Source organism: Salvelinus sp. IW2-2015, linkage group LG19 (genome assembly GCF_002910315.2).
Source record: "Salvelinus sp. IW2-2015 linkage group LG19, ASM291031v2, whole genome shotgun sequence".
NCBI classification, from domain to species: domain Eukaryota; kingdom Metazoa; phylum Chordata; class Actinopteri; order Salmoniformes; family Salmonidae; genus Salvelinus; species Salvelinus sp. IW2-2015.
Window position 1 is genome coordinate 14,116,161 of NC_036859.1, and position 25,203 is coordinate 14,141,363.

General features: G+C 41.0%; 1 protein-coding gene across 1 annotated transcript in view; it reads right to left on the bottom strand.

Moving 5' to 3' along the window:
• The window catches only part of spidr (scaffold protein involved in DNA repair), a 72,860-nt gene that overhangs the window by 47,050 nt on the left and 607 nt on the right, over positions 1-25,203 (bottom strand). The window contains exons 2-7 of the mRNA XM_024009690.2: positions 25,041-25,196; positions 24,853-24,916; positions 22,620-22,832; positions 18,137-18,291; positions 5,282-5,541; positions 564-667 (exon numbers count right to left, since the gene is read on the bottom strand). Of these exons, the coding sequence (XP_023865458.1) occupies positions 564-667; positions 5,282-5,541; positions 18,137-18,291; positions 22,620-22,832; positions 24,853-24,916; positions 25,041-25,196 (952 nt within the window). The remainder of the gene's footprint in view (positions 1-563; positions 668-5,281; positions 5,542-18,136; positions 18,292-22,619; positions 22,833-24,852; positions 24,917-25,040; positions 25,197-25,203) is intronic.

The following is a 25,203-nucleotide window of genomic DNA, read 5'->3' on the forward strand; positions in this document are numbered from 1 at the left end:
TAGGGATCCTTTCATAAGCCCTGCTGGGTTTCTATATTCACAGAGCACATGGTTACTTCTACATGTCTGTTGCTGTTTCTCAGTTTTACATGTCAAATAAAAAACTCTGTAGCCTAATACCTGTGCCTATAGTGTAGTGATGGGGAGAGAAAACAATCAATACAGTAACAAATCAGGATATTATTTTTGACATTTTGATATCGTATCGTTTTGACCATCGCATTACTATTTTTGCGCTAGTTAGTTGTATCTTTACCAAAGGTCCAGTATTTTTCCTTCATAGCTTCTTCTCCATCTTTTTAAATATAGACAATTTTGTTTTGCGATCAAAACTAGTTCTCATGGCTCTCTCTTGTCCCTCTGCAGCAGACATACGGTGAGCAACATTTGCAGTGTCGAAACGGAATACATATCGGATCGTGAGAATCGCAATATATATCGTACCGGCACCAAAGTATCGTGATAATATCACATCTATTGTATCGTGAGGTCCCTGGCAACTGCCAGCCCTACTACAGTGGTGTCAAACACGGACTTGTGCGTTTTTTTGTTGTCTGTATTACCTGTGGCTGTAGTAGTAGTGTGAGAGATGGACTGGTGCCTCCAGAAGCTGATGGCTGACCTCTGTCTGCACTGGAGTCGGTTCAGTCGCTCCGCCATGCCGCCACTGTAGCAAACACACACACACAACGTCAATATCCTCAAGAATACTGTATAAATAGCGCTCAATACAGGCTAAGCTACTTTAAATCGATTTATAATAAGTGAACATTATTCTGTGCTGTGCATCCAACTGTGCAGTGCACCCAAGCCATAGATTGCTACCATCAGGCAAATGGTACCAGAGCATTGGTTCTCAGACCAACAGCCTCTGAGACAGCTTCTACCCCCAAGCCATAAGACTGCTAAAGAGTCAATTAAATGTCACCCAAACGACCTGCACTGACTATCTTCCACTGAAATTTCGCACACTCACTAGACCATATATATACACTGAACAAAAACATAAAAACGCAACATGGAACAATTTCAACGATTTTACAGTTCATATAAGATAAAACAGTCAATAGGAAAAAATTWGGCCCTAATCTATGGATTTCACGACTGGGCATGAGCGCAGACAATCAGAATGAGTTTTCCCCCCCAAAAGGGCTTTATTACAGACAGAAATACTCAGTATCATCAACTGTCCGGGTGGCTGGTCTGAGACAGTCCCGTAAGTGAAGAAGCCGGATGTGTAAGTCCTGGGCTGGAGTGGTTACACGTGGTCTGCAGTTGAAGGTACTGCCAAATTCTCGAATCCGGATGAACGTACTGCCAAATTCTCGAGGCCGGTTGAACGTACTGCCAAATTCTCTAAAACCACTTTGGAGCGGCTTATGGTAGAGTTATTTGCATTCAAATCTCTGGCAACATTTCTGCAGTCAGCATGCCAATTGCACACTCCCTTGAGACATCTGTGGCATTGTGTTGTGTGACAAAACTGCACATTTTAGAGTCCCCAGCACAAGGTGCCCCTGTGTAATGACTATGCTGTTTAAATCAGCTTCTTGATATGCCACACCTGGCAGATGGATGGATTACATTGGCAAAGGAGAAATGCTTACTAAACAGGGATGTAAACAAATCTATCCACAATGAGAGAAAACATTTGTGCGTATGGAACATTACTGGGATCTTTTATTTCAGCTCATGAAACATGAGGCTAACACTTTACGTGTAGCGTTCATATTTTTGTTCAGTATACAGTGCATTTGGAAAGTTTTCAGACCCCTTGACTTTTTCCACATTTTGTTACTTTACAGGCTTATTCTAAAACGACTAAAATAATTTTTGGGAATAAAAAATAGAACAGAAATACCTTATTTAGATAAGTATTCAGACCCTTTGCTATGAGACTTGAAATTGAGCTCAGGTGGATCCTGTTTCCATTGATCATCCTTGAGATGTTTCTACAACTTGATTTGAGTCCACCCGTGGTAAATTCAATTGATTGGATATGATTTGGAAAGGCACACACCTATCAATATAAAGGTCCCACAGTTGACAGTGCATGTCAGAGCAAAAACTAAGCCATGAGGTCGAAGGAATTGTCCGTAGAGCTACGAGACAGGATTGTGTCAAGGCACAAATCTGGGGAAGGTTACCTAAACATTTCTATAGCATTGAAGGTCCCCAAGAACACAGTGGCCTTCATCATTCTTAAAGGGAAGAAGTTTGAAATCAACAAGATCCTTCCTCGAGCTGGCCGCCCGGCCAAACTGAGCAATCGGGGGAGAAGGGCCTTGATCAGGGAGGTGACCAATAACCGATGGTCATTCTGACAGAGCTCCTCTGCGGAGATGGGAGAACCTTCAGAAGGACAACCATCTCTGCAGCACTCTACCAATCAGGCCTTTATGGTAGAGTGGCCAGATAGAAGCCACTCCTCAGCAAAAGGCCCTTGACAGCCTGCTTGGAGTTTGCCAAAATGCTCCTAAAAGACTCTCAGACCATGAGAAACAAGATTCTCTGGTCTGATGAAACCAAGATTGAACTCTGGCCTGAATGCCAAGAGTCACATCTGGAGGAAACCTGGCAACATCTATACGGTGAAGCATGGTGGCAGCATCTGGCTGTGGGGATGTTTTTCAGCGGCAGGGACTGGGAGACTAGTCAGGATCGAGGGGAAAATAAACAGAGAAAAGTACAGAGAGATCCTAGATGAAAACCTGCTCCAGAGCTACCTAATAAGACCCCGAGGCTGTAATCACTGCCAAAGGTGCTTCAACAAAGTAAAGTACTGAGTAAAGGGTCTGAAAACTGTAAATGTGATACTTTTTTTTTTTTTTTTGCAAACATTTCTAAACTGTTTTTGCTTTGTCATTATGGGATATTGTGTGTCGATTGATGGGGGGGGGAAAAAATCAATCAATTTTAAAATAAGGCTGTAACGTAACAAAATGTGGGAAAAAACAAGGGGTCTGAATACTTTGAATGCACTGTACACACACACACAGAGAGAACAAAAATTCTCTCACTCAGCAAAATACTACATGAGTGAAAGTCTAAAATTATTTGGTTTTAAACATACCTATGGATCAAAATTAAAAGTAGAAATGATTTCAAATTCCTTATATTAAGTAACCCCGATTTTATTTACACAAAGCCAGGGGAACACTCAGACATAACTTACAAACGAAGCATGTGTGTATAGTGAGTCAGCCAGATCAGAGGCAGTAGAGATGACCAGGGATGTTGATAAGTGTGAGAATTTCACAATTTTCCTGTCCTGCTAAGCATTCAAAATGTAACAAGTACTTTTGGGTGTGAGGGAAAATGTATGGAGTAAAAAGTGCATCATTTTATTTAGAAATGTAGTGAAGTAAAAGTTGTCCAAAATATAAATAGTGAAGTACAGATTCCCAAAAAACATAGTACTTAGTAGTACTTTAAAGTATTTTTACTTAAGTACTTTACACCACTGTGTACAACTGAATAATTTCTGCACAAACTGTTAGAAACCATCTCAGGGAAACTCAACTGCGTGCTCGTCGTCCTCACCAGGGTCTTGACCTGACCACAGTTCGGTGTCGTAACCGACTTCAGTGGGCAAATGCTCACCTTCGATGGCCACTGGCACACTGGAAAAGTGAGCTCTTCACGGATGAATCCCGGTTTCAACTGTACCGGGCATACGGCAGACGTACGGGCAAGCGTTTTTTTCTGATGCCAACGTTGTTAAGAGTGCCCCATTGTGGCGGTGGGGTTATGGTATGGACAGGTATAAGCTACATACAACGAACACAATTGCATTTTATCGATGGCAATTTGAATGCACAGAGATACTGTGATGAGATCCTGAGGCACATTGTCGAGCACTTCATCAGCCGCCATCACATCATGTTGTAGCATGATAATGCACAGCCCCATGTCTCAAGGATCTGTACACAATTCCAGGAAGCTGAAAACGTCTCAGTTCCTCCGTGTTTGGGACACTATGGATCGACGTGTACAACAGTGTTCCAGTTCCCGCCAATATCCAGCAACTTCACACTGCCATTGAAGAGAAGTAGGACAACATTCCACCAGGCCACAATGGGACAACATTCCACAAGGCCGCAATCTACAGCCTGATCAACTCTATGCGAAGAAGATGTGTCGCGCTGCATGAGGCAAATGGTGGTCACACCAGATACTGACTGGTTTTCTGATCCACACCTACCTTTTTAAAAACGGTATCTGTGACCAACAGATCCATTTCTATATTCCCAGCCATATGAAATCCATAGATCAGGGCCTAATATATTTATTTCAATTGACTGATTTCCTTATATGAACTGTAACTCAGTAAAATCTTTGACATTTTTGCGTTTATATTTTTGTTCAGAGTACAAACCACACAATACATTGACACTCCCACACACACTACATACACACAACACACGCATGCAGATTGACACCAGACACACACACACGCTAATACTCATACTTTGCTTCTGCTGCTCTGTTCTTTATTTTACTCTTAATAATAATAGTAATAATATCTATCCTGACGCATAGTCACTTTACCCTGCCTTCATGTACTTATCTACCTCGAACCTCATACACATTGATCTGGTACTGGTACTCCCTGTGTATACCTCCATTCTTGTGTATTTTATTTTATTCTCTGTGTTACCACTTTATTCTTATCTTTAAACTCTGCATTGTTGGGAAGGGCTCGTAAGCAAGCCTTTCACGGTAAAGTCTACGCCAGTTGTACTCGGCGCATTTGACAAATACAATTCTATTTGATCAACTGTAGAAATACAAAGGAATCACAAAGCAGTAGTTTGTTATGGTACTCTGTGGAGAAAGATTGTCTTATCCGAGGGTCTTAACTATGACAGTGACATTTGGCACCCACATGTCGTCACCCAGGTGGCCCTTTGATCAGCAGCATCGCCCTGGAAACATCCGCAGACGGTATGTGTGTGTGTGTGTATGTGACTCGCGATGATCATGATGATTATTTCCCTCGCATTGCTTCTCATTATCCAAGAGCTAACCCAGAGGTAAGCAACCCTGGTCCTGGAATGTAGCAGAGACTTAATGTTTTTGATTTACCCGACCTGGAAGACCAGGTGTGTTGAATTTAGGCAATCACAGAACTGATCAATTAGCTCAGTTGGTCGTGTGTGGTGCCTAGTTGGAACACAATCCTGCAGTACACTCCAGGAACAGGGTTGCCTACCCCTGATCGAACCTATTATGAGATCATAAATGCTTCTTAAAAATATTTTTTCTTTAGTAGTCGAACCTTTGAAACGTCCTTTTCTTTTTGCTGGAGTCTTCTGGGGTCTTGGAGTTCCTGTCGGCCTGTTTCTGGGGCGTCTGCAGCGCTGCCTGAGCGGACCTGACCCAGTCACTGACTGACCTTCTGCTGCCCTCCCCTTCCCCAGCCCCAGTATGCAGAGGACACTCAGCCACAACCCCAGCCTCCAGTCTGTTCTGGCTTAGGGTGTCATGGCTCTCTCCCTCTCCATCAGACAGGTAGTCTGAGATGTCCGTGTCTGTCACCTGGGGATGATTAGTCTATTATTATGAGCTTTACACATAACATGATATCAGTGCAATATGTTAATTCCAAAAGGTCATACTTTGGCAGAAGTATTTTCCTTCATTCAAAGGAGTATGTTTTCATCTTAGTTCCAACACTTGGGTGCTAATATGTGGCATATCAGCACGTGTCATGTGTTCTGTACAATATGATCAAAAACCCTTCTTAAAAACTGTCATCAATGAGGATTAAGGTACACATGTGGAACCATTAAGAGTGGGCACAAAGGAACAAGCCGTTACACTAACAATAACAGAACGCTCTGTCTCATTGGGCACACACACAGCACACCTGAGGATATCAGTTCCCATGTAGAGAAATCCAAAACACTCTCCACCCTGTCATGTGCAGACAAGACCAGCATACCAGCCCCCTTTCCCTGTTAGCCACCCACACCACCCCAGCCTACGCAGCAGCCGAGCAGCGTGCTCTCTTATTTGATTCAACTTGACCCTGCTAGGCGGAGTGCCAGCAGATGTCACACTAACTAGCTAGAGAGCAGGAACACGATGTTCCTGGCCCGTGCTCAAAAATGTGTTCACTCACCCTGCCTGCACGGCACTGGATGCATTGTAAGTAAATACAGAGCTCACACAGCTCTCTCTCAGCCTATGAGGGCGAGGTCCTGCCTCCTAGCTGACATGTTGTTGCTGAACCAACAGTAGTAAAAGGCTAGTTTACAACCATGATGGCACGGCGCAGATGGGGTGCAGGTTATTAACCCTGTTGGCTGCTGACATCCGAGGCAAACCTGGGTTCAAATACTATTGGAAATCATTCAAATAGTTTGAGTGATCACTTTAGCCTGCCAGTGCCTGGACTGTCAACACAGGTGGGCGGAGTTTGTACTTTTGGAGACTTTTCTATTCCACTCAATCAATCACACCTATTTGAAAAATCCTTCAAATAATATTAAACCCAGGTCTTGGCTTTGGAGGTTTAGCTTGAGCTTGGGTGTGGATCTGCCTTCATCTGGGAAGTGGCTAGCTGGCTATCCTCATGTACTCTTGAAATAAACCATCAGTACGCATGCTCCTCTTCCTCGCTACCCACCACACAGTTCTAGATCAATAATAAAAATGAAATGAGTACTACGCTGGAAAACACAGATAAAGTGAGTCAGCCGAGCCATGTGTTTTGTTTCAGCTTTATACGGAACAATAAATCCCTCCTTTTGGATTGAGACCTCAAAGTCCATTTCCTGTCAGATCCAGTTTGATTTACTATTGATAGTAACCACCTCATCCTTTGCGAGTGGGAAGTACTAACTCTTTCCCTTCTGACCCAAACTGTAGTCAAAGGAAAGGGAAATGGATAGCCACTGATCAGAATAGGATAGGGAAACACTAGCTTTTACACTGAACAAAAATATAAACGCAACATGTGAAGTGTTTGTCCCATGTTTCATGAGCTGACATCCCAGAAATAATCCATACGCACAAAAACCTTATTTCTCTCAAATGTGGATCATTACACAGTTGCACCTTGTGCTGAGGACAATAAAATGCCACAATTGTCACAACACAATGCCACTGGTGTCTCAAGTTGAGGGAGTGTGCAATTGGCATGCTGACTGCAGGAATGTCCATCAGAGCTGTTACCAGAGAATTTAAAATTAATTTCTCTACCATAAGCTGCCTCCAATGTACACTACCATTCAAAAGTTTGGGGTCACTTAGAAATGTCTTGTTTTTGAAAGAAAAGCACATTTTTTGTACATTAAAATGACATCAAATTGATCAGAAATACAGTGTAGACATTGTTAATGTTGTAAATGACTATTGTAGCTGGAAACGGTTGATTTTTGATGGAATATCTATATACAGTGGGGAGTATTTGATAACCTGCAAAATCGGCAGTGTTTCCTACTTACAAAGCATGTAGAGGTCTGTAATTTTTTATCATAGGTACACTTCAACTGTGAGAGACGGAATCTAAAATCCAGAAAATCACATTGTATGATTTTTAAGTAATTCATTTGCTTTTTTCAATGACGGCCTAGGAACAGTGGGTTAACTGCCTTGTTCAGGGGCAGAACAACATATTTTTACCTTGTCTGCTCGGGGATTTGATCTTGCAACCTTTCGGTTACTAGTCCAGCGCTCTAACCACTAGTGTACCTATCAGTCAATTTAAAATAAATAGAAGGACAGCATCCCCAGTCGCCTTCGGCGAAGGCAAGATCAAATCCCCGAGCAGACAAGGTAAAAATATGTTGTTCTGCCCCTGAACAAGGCAGTTAACTTCTTTGGGATAGGGGGGCGCTGTTTTCACTTTGTAAAAAATCGTTCCCAAATTATACTGCCTCGTACTCAATTCTTGCTCGTACAATATGCATATTATTATTACTATTGGATATAAAACACTCAAGTTTCTAAAACCGTTTGAATTATATCTGTGAGTAAAACAGAACTCATTTTGCAGCAAACTTCCTGTAAGGAAGTGAAAAATCTGAAATCGAGGCTCTGTTCCAGGGCCTTCCTATTCATTTGCTTGAAATCTATGGATATACATGCACTTCATATGCCTTCCACTAGATGTCAACAGGCAGTGAGAGGTGAAATGGGGTGWATAGCTTGATCTGAGGTCAAAMGAGAGCTCTTGGAATGACATGACCCCAAATTTCCTTTGTTCAGCAAGGCGCGGGAAGGAMMTCWGSATTGSCTTCTGAAAAGCTTTCGTTATAGACGGCTAATATCTCCGGCTTTGATTTTATTTGATAAATGTGATAATATCATCGTAAAGTATGTTTTTTCAATATAGTTTTATCAGATTATTGAAAGTTTATCGGGGGTTTTGGCGTGTTCCGTTCTCTGCGTTTGGTGGAGATGGACAGCTTCGCGCCACTTGGCTAGCTTTGGTTGCTAATTCGACAGGAAAAAAGGACATTCTAAAACCAAACAACGATTGTTCTGGACAAAGGACCCCTTGTACAAGATTCTGATGGAAGCTCAGTAAAAGTAGGAACCATTTATGATGTTATTTTGTATTTCTGTCGAAAATGTTTAGTATTATTTTCCGCCCTGATTTTGGGCGCTGTCTCGCTATAACGTAAGCTGTATGTCGTACTAAAGTTATTTTTAGAATTCTAACACGGCGATTGCATTAAGAACTAGTGTATCTTTCATTTGCTGTACAACATGTATTTTTTAGTAAAGTTTATGATGAGTTATTTGGTCAGAATAGGTGAGTGTCAGAAATATATCCGGAGATTCTGGGAAAAAGTTGATACGTTTTCACAATGTATAACCACGGATTTCAGCTCTAAAAATGCACATTTTCGAACAAAACATAAGTGTATTGTATAACCTGATGTTATAGGACTGTCATCTGATGAAGCTTGTCAAGGTTAGTGAAAAATTATATATCTTTTGCTGTTTTTTTGCGATCGCTAACTTTTGCTGCTGATAAATGGGTTGTGTTTTTGGCTATTGTGGTAAGCTAATATAATGCTATATTGTGTTTTCGCTGTAAAACACTTAAMAAATCTGAAATATTGGCTGGATTCACAAGATGTTTATCTTTAATTTGCTGTACACCATGTATTTTTCATAAATGTTTTATGATGAGTATTTAGGTATTTCACATTGGTCTCTGTAATTGTTCTAGCTGCTTCGGTGCTATTTGTGATTGTAGCTGCAATGTAAAACTATGATTTATACCTGAAATATGCAAATTTTTCAAACAAAACATAGATTTATTGTATAACATRTTATAAGACTGTCATCTGATGAAGTTGTTTCTTGGTTAGTGACTAATTCTATCTCTATTTGGTCGGTTTTGTACAAGATACCTGTGCTGTGAAAGAAATGTCTGTGCTTTTTTKTATTTGGTGGTGAGCTAACATAAATATACGTGGTGTTTTCGCTGTAAAACATTTTWAAAAATCKGACATGTTGGCTGRATTCACAAGATGTTTATCTTTCATTTGCTGTATTGGACTTGTTAATGTGTGAAAGTTAAATATTTCTAAAAAATATTTTTTGAATTTCGCGCGCTGCCTTTTCAGTGGAATGTGGGCAGTCCTAGACAGGTTAACCCACTGTTCCTAGGCCGTCATTGAAAATAAGAATTGGTTCTTAACTGACTTGCCTGGTTAAATAAAGGTAAAATTAAAATWAAAAAATTACAATTTCCTTATATAAACTGTAACTCAGTCAAATCCTTKAAAATGTAGTGTTAATATTTTTGTTCAGTGTAGTTTCTAAATGATTGCCTTCGTTAAATCTGCATCCATTCATGTCAAGAGTAGTTATTATTCTGGCTGTTTATTTACCACCATAGACAGACGCTGGCACTAAGACCGCACTCAGTCAGCTGTATAAGGAAATAAGCAAACAGGAAAAACTCACCCAGAGGCGGCGCTCCTAGCGGCCGGAGACTTCAATGCAGGGAAACTTAAATCAGTTCTACCAAATTTCTATCAACATGTTAAATGTGCAACCAGAGGGAGAAAAAAAATCTAGATCACCTGTACTCCACACACAGAGACGCGTACAAAGCTCTCCCTCGCCCTCCATTTGGTAAATCCGACCACAACTCTATCCTCCTGATTCCTGCTTACAAGCAAAAATTAAAGCAGGAAGCACCAGTGACTCGGCCTATAAAAAAAGTGGTCAGATGAAGCAGATGCTAAACTACAGGACTGTTTTGCTATCACAGACTGGAACATGTTCTGGGATTCTTCCGATGGCATTGAGGAGTACACCACATCAGTCACTGGCTTCATCAATAAGTGCATCGAGGACGTCGTCCCCACAGTGACTGTACGTACAGTCGTGGTCAAATGTTTTAAGAATGACACAAATATACATTTTCACAAAGTCTGCTGCCTCAGTTTGTATGATGGCAATTTGCATATACTTCAGAATGTTATGAAGAGTGATCAGATGAATTGCAATTAATTGCAAAATCCCTATTTGCCATGCAAATTAACTGAATCCCCCAAAAAACATTTCCACTGCATTTCAGCCCTGCCACAAAAGGACCAGCTGACATCATGTCAGTGATTCTACCGTTAACACAGGTGTGAGTGTTGACGAGGACAAGGCTGGAGATCACTCTGTCATGCTGGTTGAGTTCAAATAACAGACTGGAAGCGTCAAAAGGAGGGTGATGCTTGGAATCATTTTTCTTCCTCTGTCAATCATGGTTACCTGCAATGAAACACGTGCCATCATCATTACTTTGCACAAAAAGGGTTTCACAGGCAAGGATATTTCTGCCGGAAAGATTGCACCTAAATCAACCATTTATTAGATCATCAAGAACTTCAAGGAGAGCGGTTCAACTGTTGTGAAGAAGGCTTCAGGGCGCCCAAGAAAGTCCCTCAAGTGCCAGGACCGTCTCATAAAGTTGATTCAGCTGCGGGATCGGGGCACCACCAGTACAGAGCTTGCTCAGGAATGGCAGCAGGCAGGTGAGTGCATCTGCACGAACAGTGAGGCGAAGACTTTGAGGATGGCCTGTTGTCAAGAAGGGCAGCAAAGAAGCCACTTCTCTCCAGGAAAAACATCATTGACCGACTGATATTTTGCAAAAAGGTACAGGGATTGGACTGCTGAGGACTGGGGTAAAGTCATTTTCTCTGATGAATCCCCTTTCTGATTGTTTGGGGCATCCAGAAAAAAGCTTGTCYRGHGAARRCAAGGTGAGCGCTACCRTCAGTCCTGTGTCATGCCAACAGTAAAGCATCCTGAGACCATTCATGTGTGGGGTTGCTTCTCAGCCAAGGGAGTGGGCTCACTCACAATTTTGCCTAAGAACACAGCCATGAATAAAGAATGGTACCAACATATCCTCCGAGAGCAACTTCTCCCAACCATCCAGGAACAGTTTGGTGACGAACAATGCCTTTTCCAGCATTATGGAGCACCTTGCCATAAGGCAAAAGTGATACCTAAGTGGCTCGGGGAACAAAACAACGATATGTTGGGTCCATGGCCAGGAAACTCCCCAAAACTTAATCCCATTGAGAACTTGTGGTCAATCCACAAGAGGCGGGTGGACAAACAAAACCCCACCAATTCTGACAAACTCCAAGCATTGATTATGCATGAATGGGCTGCCATCAGTCAGATGTGGCCCAGAAGTTAATTGACAGCATGCCAGGGCGGATTGCAGAGGTCTTGAAAAAGAAGGGTGAACACTGCAAATATTGACTCTTTGCATGAACTTCATGTAATTGTCAATAAAACCCTTTGACACTTATGAAATGCTTGTAATTATACTTCAGTATTCCATAGTAACATTTGACAAAAATATCGAAAGACACTGAAGCAGCAAACTTTGTGGAAATTAATATTTTTGTCATTCTCAAAACTTTTGGCCACGACTGTACATACCCCAACCAGAAGCCATGGATTACAGGCAACATTCGCACTGAGCTAAAGGGTAGAGCTGCCGCTTTCAAGGTGCGGGACTCTAACCCGGAAGCTTACAAGAAATCCTGCTATGCCCTGCGACGAACCATCAAACAGGCAAAGCGTCAATACAGGGCTAAGATTGAATCATACTACACCGGCTCCGACAATTATCTTATGTGTCAGGGCTTGCAAACTAATACAGACTACAAAGGGAAGCACAGTCACGAGCTGCCCAGTGACACGAGCCTACCAGGCTTCGAGGCAAGCAACACTGAGGCATGCATGAGAGCATCAGCTGTTCCGGAAAACTTTGTGATCACGCTCTCTGTAGCCGACGTGAGCAAGACCTTTAAACAGGTCAACATACACAAGGCTGCAGGGCCAGACGGATTACCAGGACGTGTGCTCCGGGCATGTGCTGACCAACTGGCAGGTGTCTTCACTGACATTTTCAACATGTCCATGTCCGAGTCTGTAATACCAACATGTTTCAAGGAGACCAACATAGTCCATGTTCCCAAGAACACAAAGGCAACCTGCCTAAATGAATACAGACACGTAGCACTCACGTCCGTAGCCATGAAGAGCTTTGAAAGGTTGGCAATGGCTCACATCAACACCATTATCCCAGAAACCCTAGACCCACTCCAATTTGCATACCGCCCAAACAGATCCACAGATGATGCAATCTCTATTGCACTCCACACTGCCCTTTCCCACCTGGACAAAAGGAACACGTATGTGAGAATGCTATTCATTGACTACAGCTCAGCGTTCAACACCATAGTACCCTCAAAAGCTCATCACTAAGCTAAGGGTCCTGGGACTAAACACCTACCTCTACAACTGGATCCTAGACTTCCTGACGGGCCGCCCCCAGGTGGTGAGGGTAGGTAGCAACACATCTGCCACACTGATCCTCAACACTGGAGCTCCCCAGGGGTGCRTGGTCAGTCCCCTCCTGTACTCCCTGTTCACCCACAACTGCATGGCCAGGCACGAGTCCAACACCATCATTAAGTTTGYAGACGACACAACATTGGTAGGCCGGATCACCGACAACAACGAGACAGCCTATAGGGAGGAGGTCAGAGACCTGGCCGGGTGGTGCCAGAATAACAACTTATCCCTCAACGTAACCAAGAGTAAGGAGATGATTGTGGACTACAGGAAAAGGAGGACCGAGCACGCCCCCATTCTCATCGACGGGGCTGTAGTGGATCAGGTTGAGAGCTTCAAGTTCCTTGGTGTCCACATCAACAACAAACTACAATGGTCCAAACACACCAAGACAATCGTGAAGAGGGCACGACAAAGCCCATTCCCCCTCAGGAAATTAAAAAGATTTGGCATGGGTCCTGAGATCCTCAAAAGGTTCTACAGCTGCAACATCGAGAGCATCCTGACTGGTTGCATCACTGCCTGGTACGGCAATTGCTCGGCCTCTGACCGCAAGGCACTACAGAGGGTAGTGCGTACGGCCCAGTACATCACTGGGGCTAAGCTGCCTGCCATCCAGGACCTCTACACAAGGCGGTGTCAGAGGAAGGCCCAAAAACACTGTCAAAGACCCCAGCCACCCCAGTCATAGACTGTTCTCTCTACTACCGCATGGCAAGCGGTACCGGAGTGCCAAGTCTGGGACAAAAAGGCTTCTCAACAGTTTTCAGCCCCAAGCCATAAGACTCCTGAACAGGTAATCAAATGGCTACCTGGACTATTTGCATTGTGTGGCCCCCTCAAACCCCTCTTTTTACGCTGCTGCTACTCTCTGTTCATCATATATGCATAGTCACTTTAAAAGGAATACTGTTGCTTGAGATTGTTTGCTGTATGCACACTGGGTTGGAGTTGCATTGTATGTATGTGTTGTCTTGACAAGTTAGAATGTGCCTCTGAAGGAGTTCTCTGTTAGTTGTAATGCAGTCGAGGCTATGTTCTTGAGGAAGCCTCACGCATGTAGTCAGATAATCATCACCCCCACAGACCGTGCAGCCATTTCCCTCTTTCACAGCTGCTATCAGCATTCTGGGAGTTAAAGGTTACCTATCTAACCACCCTGAACTGGAGGCTTGTGGTCAGAGGCCTCACAGAAACCAAGAGATTATCTCATAAAGCTGAATCCACCTAACATGTGAAACATTAAAAGTTGAATGTTTTTCTTAAGATCGGGTGTCGATGTCAATGGGAGATTTGCTTGAAGGTTTGAGTTATCGAGTTATAGCACAGGTTATTCTCAGGTTTGTCCTAAATTCAGTATAGCTTTTTCTATTCTTTGAAGCCCTGGTTTAATTTGGATTTACTTATATTTTACATTTATGCTTATTACTCAGRCTTTTACACAGATTTGTTAGTGTGAATAAATCAAATATAATCTAAGTTTATTTGTCACGTGCGCGGGAATACAACAGGTGTAGGTAGTAGACCTTACAGTGAAATGCTTACTTACAGGCTCTAACCAATAGTGCAAAACAGGTATTAGGTGAACAATAGGTAAGTAAAGAAATAAAACAACAGTAAAAAGACAGGCTATATACAGTAGCGAGGCTATAAAAGTAGCGAGGCTACATACAGACACCGGTTAGTCAGGCTGATTGAGGTAGTATGTACATGTAGATGTGGTTAATTAATAACCTTTCTGGACTACCCATCCCGGATCCGGGATCATCCTCATCAAAAAAGCTGACTAGCATAGCCTTACGCGACAGGGATATCATATAATATAATTTCATGAAATCACAAGTCCAATACAGCAAATGAAAGATAAACATCTTGTGAATCCAGCCATCATTTCCGATTTTTAAAATGTTTTACAGCGAAAACACAATATATATTTATATTAGCTCACCACAATAGCCAAACACAYAACGCCATGTTTTCACCATGTTTCCATCGCAAAGGTAGCTTTCACAAAACCCACAAATAGAGATAAAATTAATCACTAACCTTGAACAACTTCATCAGATGACAGTCTTATAACATCGTGTTATACAATACATTTATGTTTTGTTCGAAAATGTGAATATTTAGAGGTACAAATCGTGGTTTTACATTGTGAATACGTAGCCATAATGCACCAAATTGTCCGGAGAAATTTTGGACAGTCACGTAATCTAACCAAAACACTCATCATAAACTTTACTTAAAAATACATGTTGTACACCAAATGAAAGATACACTGGTTCTTAATGCAAACGCTGTGTTAGATTTAAAAAAAATTACTTTAGTACAACGTACAGCATGCAATATTGTGAGACAGCTCCCAACAATTCTCCGCCTTGTTGGAGCCAACATAAACCACAAAAATACGAAATAACATCATAAATATTCTCTTACTTTTGATGATCTTCCATCAGAATGTTGTGCAAGGAGTCCTAGTTCCAGAATAAATCGTTGTTTTGTTTTAGAATGTCCATTTCTTCTGTCGAATTAGCAACTTTGGCTAGCCATGTGGAGGGCACATGTCCAAGAACTCTTAGCGCATAGAACGAAAAATTCCAAAAGTCCCAATAAACGTCGAATAAACTGGTCAAACGCGGTTGAAAATCCAACTTGATGTTTTTCTCATATGTATCCAATAAAATCCGAGCCGGAGCATTTCGTCGTGTATACCTAACGCATTTCAGAAGACAATGTGAAGTTCCCTGGTGCGCAGTTGAACACTGCCAATAGAGCGGACCTGTCACTCCAAAAGCTCTCATTCGGTCTCACATCAAGCTAGACACCCCATTCAACATTCTACTGCCTGTTGACATCTAGTGGAAGGCGTATGAAGTGCATACAGATCCATAAATATTAGCCAGTTGAATAGGCAGGCCCTGACACAGAGCCCCATTTTCAGAATTTTCACTTCCTGTTTGGAAGTTTGCTGCCAAATGAGTTCTGTTTTACTCACAGATATAATTCAAACAGTTTTAGAAACTTCWGAGTGTTTTCTATCCAAWRGTAATAATAATATGCATATTGTATGATCTAGAACAGAGTACGAGGCCGTTTAATTTGGGCACGATTTTTCCCCAAAGTGAAAATAGCGCCCCCTATTAAGAAGAAGTTTTAATACAACTCTAGTCGTCAAGAGGGTCAGAGTCTATTATTTCCATCCTTACCTTCTCTGCTTTAACCAAACGATGACTTAATTGATCAATCAAATGTCATGGTGGGCGGGGACCAGTACAGACCACAGGTTGGCCGCTAGTTGAACAATCCCAAAGCCACATAGTAGAATATTCTAGAACTTTGGAAAACATCGGAGTGAACAGAACACCACTCCTTGTACATTCTCAAGGTGCCTGGCCAACCTTTAACAAACACCGCTGAATGACTTCCGAAGACTGACATAATGCAAGCCTCCACTGTACAACACATGACATAAAGGCACCCTTCTTCCCCTGTTCAATCACTACATGTGAGCAGGTAGGCTAAAGATAAACATATTTCCGCCATAAAATATAATAGATTGACTTATGTCAAACATTAATAATGTTGAATGCAAAATATAATGTGTCATCTAATAGGCTGTTTGTATCTCATGATGTAAATAACATAACCTAGGTCAGGCAGCACAAAAAAAAAGCCCCCTTGCCACAATTAAATATAGACAACTTTAGAGGCCCAAAAAATTCTACCTTCCATAAACATTTGGTTAAACATGTGTATATTACCTGAAATAGATTTGAGTTTATTGATACATGGACATTGGTTAAGTGGCTGCTGGCCGTTTTGGAACGTGCCCTACTCTCTCCCCACATAGACAGTGCTCCATTCAGCAACACCACTTGGGGTCAACTTATGAACTGTAACAATTTAGAACATGACCTGAACTTATAATATACACCACTGAGTGTACAAAACATTAGAAACATGTTCCTTATATTGAATCGCACCCCCTTTTGCCCTCAGAACAGCCTCAATTCGTAAGGGCAGGGACTCTACAAGGTGTMGAAAGAAAGCTTTCCACAGGGATGCTCCAATGCTTCCCACAGTTCCCACATGAGTCAAGTTGGCTGGAAGTCCTTAGGGTGGTGGACCAGTCTTGATACACACGGGAAATTGTGGAGCATGAAAAACCCAGCACCGTTGTGGTTCTTGACACACTTAAACCGGTGCGCCTGGCACCTGATATCATACCCCGTTCAAAGGCTCTTAAATATTTTGTCTTGTCCATTCAACCTCTGAATGGCACACATACACAATCCATATCTCAATTGTCTCAAGGCTTAAAAATCCTGGATTTAACCAGTGACATAAATAAGAGATCATAGCTTTAACCTTGTCAGTCTATGTCATGGAAAGAGCAGATGTTCATAATGTTATTCAAAGCAACTTAGTAGTGCATGCATACATTTTACGTACAGATGGTCCTGGAAATCGAACCCACTATCCTGGCATAGTAAGCGCCATGCTCTACCAACTGAGCTACAGAGGAAAGTGCACTGCATTGTACTGTGTTGGTATTGGCCTGCCAGACCTATTCTGTCAGTTTGTTTTTGAATACTCCACCTAGTGGTAGAATATCTAAAAAGGTATATCATAAAAATATAACTAACTAGACCTTGTTGATGTTCAGATAGTGCTATAAAATAGTAATGTTGCATTCAAATGTATATATGTGAAGTCATGTTTCCTTAAATGTATATTACATAGTGTTGTGTTGACATGCGTCATGAGATGAGTGGGAAGGGCATATTCCAGATTTGTATCAGGTGTAGCCTAATGGGCAAACCATGTGGCCCTGCGGACATACTGACTGACAGGTGTTATGGGAAACCACCATGACGCTATTGACATGTTGCTATACACGTGCATATATTTACCTTTACGCTCATACTGAGTGAAGGGAGGTTAGATTAAACTGGGGGTAGACAATCGTAAACACAGCACTGTCATATAAAGGCAGAGGGAACAAAACAATGCACTGTAAGGTGCATAGCACCACCTAGTGTCATTCAACATGGCTGAAACTCTTATAATGCCATAGCTGTTAATTTGCCTCTGTACATTTTTGTAGATCGTAAAGTATTGTTTGTGTCCAGTATTTTAGCAATAGTATATTTGTCTTAAGCAATGTGAAATGTCTGAGTTTTTATTTATTTCAATAAAGATTATAATTTTTGTTTAGTATTTCTAGATGTATTGGTATTGGTAAAGTGTTGGTATTGGTAAAGTGTGAGTAAACCTCTAGTTTACTCACAGTTGTAGGTTTAGGTGATGATTCTTTCGGTTCCCGAGCGCAGSGCTCCGACTCACAGTCAGAGATCTCCCCCACACCGTCCTCCTTCTTTCCCTGATCATCTTCAGCCTCATCCACATCCACATCGCTATCCGTGTCTATCGTCGGAAGCTCATCTAAAAACAAATATATATTTTTACAAGTGTCCAGTGAAAATCTCACTTTTAAAAGTTAATTTTCTGTTAACTCATACCCAAATGATGTAGTTGACTCTTTCCTATACTCGTTCGTACGTGGTCTAAGCAAACAGGCCGCTTCAAACAGGCCGCTTCAAAAATGCTTGCCATTTCCTCATAGAACATGTCATCCTCCTGAGGAGGCTTAGCTGGCTAATCAGCGGTCTTCTCACATTAATATTTGTAATTACCGGTATACGCCGACAACATTCTGTTGTTGGGTTGGGCCCACACCATTCAAACACAGAAAAGCTGCTTTGAAACATAAATAATTTAAAAWATTTGGAAAGAGATCTGGAAACACTGGACAGTTACTTGTATCATATAACATAATGAACATACACAGAATATTAGGGTTGTTAATTGATGGGGACATCACAATATGATATCACGATACTTAGATACCGATTCAATATGTATTGCAATTGTATGCATCACGACTCTATATGTATTGTGATTCGATACTGCGAATTTACTGAGATTTAATGTTCCAAACATATTTATCACTGTCTGCTGAAGAGTGAAAAGAGAGCCATGAGAAACGAGTTTGAGATAAGTGCCCAAAACATGTTGGCTCACCATTTAAAACATTAAAGAAGAAGATGGAGAACAAGCTATAGGATGAGAAATACTAGAGTTTGCTTCATGACCAGTCATTTCTATGAACTGTTCGGTCAGAAGTTGGGTCCCATGCCACTGATTAACATTGCGGACCGCTGCCCTGATGTTGCCCACAGTATAAGACAATGAGGACACCCCCTCATGTTAGGGTACAAGGAACAATATTAGAATTATTACTTACCATTGAACTAGTTAAAATGATATTGCCTATGATCCAGGCCATTTAGACAGTGATGGAGTGTGGCTACAGCGCATTGAATCCATTTGGGCTGACTAAATATGGCAATATAAGTTGGTAGCTATTCCCCTACAAATTGTTTTAGATTGATTTTTTGCTACTGACAAGGAGAGATGGCCAGTCCAATATAGGATACTGAATGTATCTTCCAGGGAGGACGTGCCCTACAGGCAATGGTGAACTATTATATACAATCTCGAGGATATACTTCTTTTCACACATACCTTCTTTCTTTGTTCATTTTTTTTTTTTTAAAGGGAGGCCACATTTATGTTTAAAGGTCATTCAAATCATATTGCTAATAATAAATGCAGATAATAAATTAAGTGCTATTGCTTCTACAGCTATCATATTTTTGTCTGTTTATTCATTAGACTTGCATATCGCTCATCTTTTTGTTTCCATTTTCTGACAACAACTGTAAAGGTCTGAATTGGTTAATTATTTAATGTTTTATTATTATTATTATTATTATAATATAGCAAACATTAGGAACACAATGGCAATACTAGCTATTCTCTAGTGATATTAGAAAGGCCTTAATAGTCCTATCAAATGTTCCAGCTGTCTTGATATTCTAGCAAGAACCCATATTGACATAGCAATGCTCCAAGAAACCCATCCGCTCCAAAACGACGCACATAGAACAGAGAACCATTTGTACAAACTGGTAGACTTGGGTGGTATACCGTATACCGTGGTATTTGGGAAAAAGCCACAGATTGGTTTTTCAATACTGTTTAAACGTTTGACCTCTGTCATTGCCAACAAAGGGTATATAACAAAGTATTGAGATAAACTTTTGTTATTGACCAAATACTTATTTTCCACCATAATTTGCAAATAAATTCATTAAAAATCCTACAATGTGATTTTCTGGAATTTTTTTTCTCATTTTGTCTGTCATAGTTGAAGTGTACCTATGATGAAAATTACAGGCCTCTCTCATATTTTTAAGTGGGAGAACTTGCACAATTGGTGGCTGACTAAATACTTTTTTGCCCCACTGTATATACAAGGAACTTGAAACATTGTATCAACTATTAACTTGGTCCAACCCAAAGGCTGTGCTAGCAAACTTGCAACATTGTATAAAATATTTTGGACCCTCAGTTTCATCAGCCAGTGATCTCCGGACAGACAGAGTTGTAGGCTATTTGCGCAAGGGATAAGAAGTAATCAGGTAGGCCTATTTTATTACGTTTCCACCGGATCAGAGCATGACATTTTTTCCCCTTTCATGCTGAGTAGTTATCGAAACGGAGAAAATTGGAAAGATTTTTCAAATAAGCTACGTTTAGGAACTTGTCGTTCTCAAGGATGTAAAAACAGACTTTCACTTGCTGTTTGAGGCAAAGAAATGTTTTATCTGAGAAGCTTAACAGTGATTGTGACTTAAGACATTCAGAAATAGTATCAGATCCCCAAATCAGCACATTTATAGGCCTACATTTGCACACAGGCCAGGTAGCCTAGACCTACTTCTATGCGTAATCAGGTGTGTGTCCTTAAGATTGACAGAAGCGCTCCAAACAAATAGACAATAAATAAATTGAAAACGAGTAAATGGAATGAAATAAACCAAAACTTTTCTCAAATGTGTAGCCTAGGTTATGCGCTCCGCAAAAAAACGTATACTAATACTGTAATAATATATTGAATGCATTAACATTAACAGAAATTACCGTAACCTACTCAAATAAATTCAATCAGACCTCAGTAGATGGAATAACATCCCAGTCGCTCTAACCAGAAGAATTTCTATTGTGAAAATGAATATATTGCCTCGGTTTAATTTTGTGAGCTCAGTGCTTCCCATGTCTCACCCTTCCGGATCTTGGGATAAAATCCACAGTGCGTTTTCAAAATGTATATGGAAAGGTAAGAGATAGGGATGCACATTTCGGTCAATTTTGCTGCCGACTAACTGACCCTCGTTAACTGGTCAACAAAGGAAAAAAAAAAAAAATCATACCAGTAAAATGACGTGACCAACAGAAAATAATTTTTTTTTTTATATAACCTTTATTTAACTAGGCAAGTCAGTTAAGAAAAATGTATTATTTACAATGACGGCCTACCCAGGGCAAACCCGGACGACGCTGGGCCAATTGTGCGCTGCCCTTTGGAACTCGCAATAACAGCCGGATGTGATACAGCCTGGAAACGAACCAGGGACTGTAGTAACGCCTCTTGCACGGAGATGCAGTGCCTTAGACCGCTGCTCCACAATAAAGGCTATCGCCCATTATTGAACATGTAACTCCTGTATTGAAGCAGCTAATAAAACGTAATTTTTAAACATTTGCCAAAATGCAATTCGCAGAAAACAGTTCTAAACTGCGCACCTAATGCAAGCGGTTCCATATGTGACAGATGAAAATCTCCGTTAGAAACTTAGAAAGAGTGATAAACTTAGAAAGAGTGGGAATCTAATAGCAACAACTAGCATGGGTTGCTAATAGGACTAGGATTGTGCCTTTGGCTTCTGGACAACGAACTAAAGTTGATTGGAAAACTAATATAAACAGGAGAGAAATGCTGTTTAATGGCATGAGGAAGTCTCTATAAAAAATTGCCTCCACGTTTCTATGGATGGATTTTCAAAAGGCTACTTTGAAACAAGGTAAGAAATGCCTCATTATTGGATTTAAAGTAAAATGTTCAGGTTTCAAACAATTATGCTGCCTCAAACTCAAGTTGTAAAGTGGTGGGTGACGCGTTGATTGTCAACGGGAGGCTGGCTATAGCCTATGCATCCGAATGGCGAAAGGGAGGCACGCTTTACAAGTTGAGATTGAGAAAAAAAATAGCTCCTTTCTAAATCGTGGTCTCCAAAGTTTAACATGTGGTTGCATTTAAAATCTTTGTGCTTTGGCCCTATAATTTCTCACACAATTTCTATTAGGCGCAAAATTGAAAAACTATGCAACTAGGAAACAAAATGGCATGCCATGACTTCTATATTTAACAATAACACATTGCAATCAGAAGGACGGCCTTTCATATTGCCCCAATGGCCAAATGAGGTATCCGTACCCTTGCCGATATCATGGATAGTAATGGTTTGAAGACATTCCAAGATCTGAAAGAAGCATTTATATTACAAGGTTACTCTTTTTTTCTTTATCTCCAATTTAGGTCAGCTATGCTGGCCTATGGAGTCCCATGGTGAACCCAGCTGTCGAACCATCCAATCGATTTTTCCCCCATCCCTACAGTATATTCAATTCGTAATTAAACCTTTTCGACTGCAGTTTTTGCACTGATGAGGAGGCATTGATGAATATTCTCTGAATGCCATTTAAAGACCAATACATATTGAAATCAAAATACCAACCACAGATTGTGTCATACAATGCAAGCTGAATGCAAACAGAGCACTAAACATTGCACCCGTCTCAAGTACCTGTTTCAGTGCTGAGCATGCGCTGGGCTCGGCTGTAGGACTGGATGGGGGTTCCTGGTCTCCGCGGCCCGCGGTGCACCTGAGCTACAATGTTGCTGGGGGGAGTTGGAGGAGGCTGCTGGCCTTGGGGCTCACTGTCAGACAGCTCACTCTCACTGGAGCTCCAGGCGATGTGCACTGGGTCCTCATCAAACCGCAGACCACTGCACTGCACTGGACACACGGGTGGACAAGGACAAAGACAGTCAGTCTCATGCGATACAAAGTTTTAATGGATGTTCATAGATAATAATAAAGCATTTTCAGTAATAATGGATTGTCAATGACGGATGAAGATTCATTCGTATAGTTTTGCATCAGGCACTTATAGAACCTTCCAATAGGTATTTTAAATCAGTATAGTAGAACGTATTTGACAAGTTAGTTATCAGTAGACACAGACACAAATGACAAGTAAACATCATGAAGCATTGTTGTTCTATTGTGATTAGGTACTCATAAAACATTGATATGCAATGGTATCGCCCCCTATTGGCCAACCAAATATTTTTGTTATTTTAAACTCAGCTTAACCACTGTTGGGCTGTAGTGTGAAATTGCATTCTACAACTAGACAAATCATGAAAAAAGAGAATGTTGTTGAAACCCTGGACAGAGGCTAAGTGCAGGCAAATATTTTCTAATATTCCTTTCTGGTAAGGCAGGGAAATCTTTTCTAATATTCCTTTCTGGTGGAGCTTCAGCATGAAACAAGTTTGTGCGTGTCCGTCTCCGATGAGGAACGCATTGCCTTGCCGTAGTGAGTTAGGCAAGGTTACAAATCATGGGCTGGATAAAAGCTAAAAGTCTACCGTCTTCAGAACTGGATAATATTTGCTTTATTTGAGTAATCCGCCTCTCTTAACATTGTTTAATCTCTGGATCTCTCATAAAACTGTGATTGAGAAAAGCCTATGCCTATAGACTCTTTCATTCTTGTTCTTTTTGAAAGTGGCAACTTTTGGACACCTTATGCTATTACAATATTTGGGAAATAAGCTATTGTTCATTACTTTACCTTGTCTTAAAGCTTTTATGATAGGTTTTGTAGGAGGATTTGGCCATTTGGTTTTCAACCTGGCATGGAGGAATTTTTCCGCCCTGCACGGACCATTTCCTTCTTAATAAACTTAAATTGATTAAACTTGTCATTTGATTTTTCAATAGGCTATTGATATTGTTTGTTCTTGCTAATCATTAGTTTGGCTACCTTGTTTTTAGGATATTCAAACTTTGAGATGTTGACTCCAATGCTTCTCACAGTTGTGTCAAGTTGGCTGGATGTCCTTCGGGTGGTGGATCATTTATGATACACGGGAAACTGTTGACCGTGAAAAACCCAGCAGCGTTGTAGTTCTTGACACAAACCGGTGCCCCTGCACCTACTACCATACCCCGTTCAAAGGCACTTGAATATTTTGTCTTGCCCATTCACCCTCTAAATGGCACATAGACACAATCCATGTCTCAATTGTCTCAAGGCCTAAAAATCCTTCTTTAACCTGTCTCCACCACTTCAGATTTAACAAGTGACATCAATAAGGGATCATAGCGATCACCAAAATTCACCTGGTCAGTCTATGACATGGAAATGTTTTGTACACGCAGTTTATAGAGAGTGATGGAGTGCAGCATCAGATGACCTGGCCTCCACCATCACCCAAACTCAACCCAATTAAGGTGGTTTGGGATGAGTTGGAGTGAAGGAAAATCAGCCAACAAGTGCTCAGCATATTCGGGAACTCTTCAACACTATTGGAAAAGCATTCCTCATGAAGCAGGTTCAGAGAATGCCAAGAGTGTGCAAAGCTGTCATCAAGGCAGGGTGGCTACTTTGAAGAATTTCAAATATAAAACATTTTGATTTGATAAAAAAAAAATGTTTACTACAAGATTCCATATGTGTTATTTCATAGTTTTGATGTCTTCACTATTATTCTGCAATGTAGAAAATAGTAAAAATAAAGAAAAACCTTTTAAAAACTTTTGAGCATCCATTCCTGTGTCATTCTGTACATATTTATTGAAATAGGCTAAAGCAGATAGGGACGCCAGTCAACTTAAAATAGGCTAAACGATCGTCTGTCACATCCCGATGTCGTCACCATCGAAGATGGCTGTCAATCGGCGATAGACCAAGAATAATAATATCTCCCAACCGTATTGTTGACTATTCAACTATTGTTTACAATACCTTGTGCCGGTGACTGTGCCAGTCGTCGTACAGCTCGCCATTTGTTCCCAGATGAACTTAGGTTCTAAAATAAATCCACAATGATATGTTTGAAACAATATGAGCAACTCAGAATTAATTGGAATGACAACATGAGGTACAGTAGTTCAGACTGCTTCTAGATCATATAGTCTGTGTACATTACCCACCTTTATCACAGGAGTGTCCAAAAAGCTGTCTCCACAACTCTCCCAGGACTTGGTAGCAGAACTGTCAGTGATTGAAGGCCCTCGTCCCACAATTCTGACACCAGCTTTGACATCAGGAAAGAACATACACTTTGTGTCCTTGGAATATCTTTTGCGCTGAAAA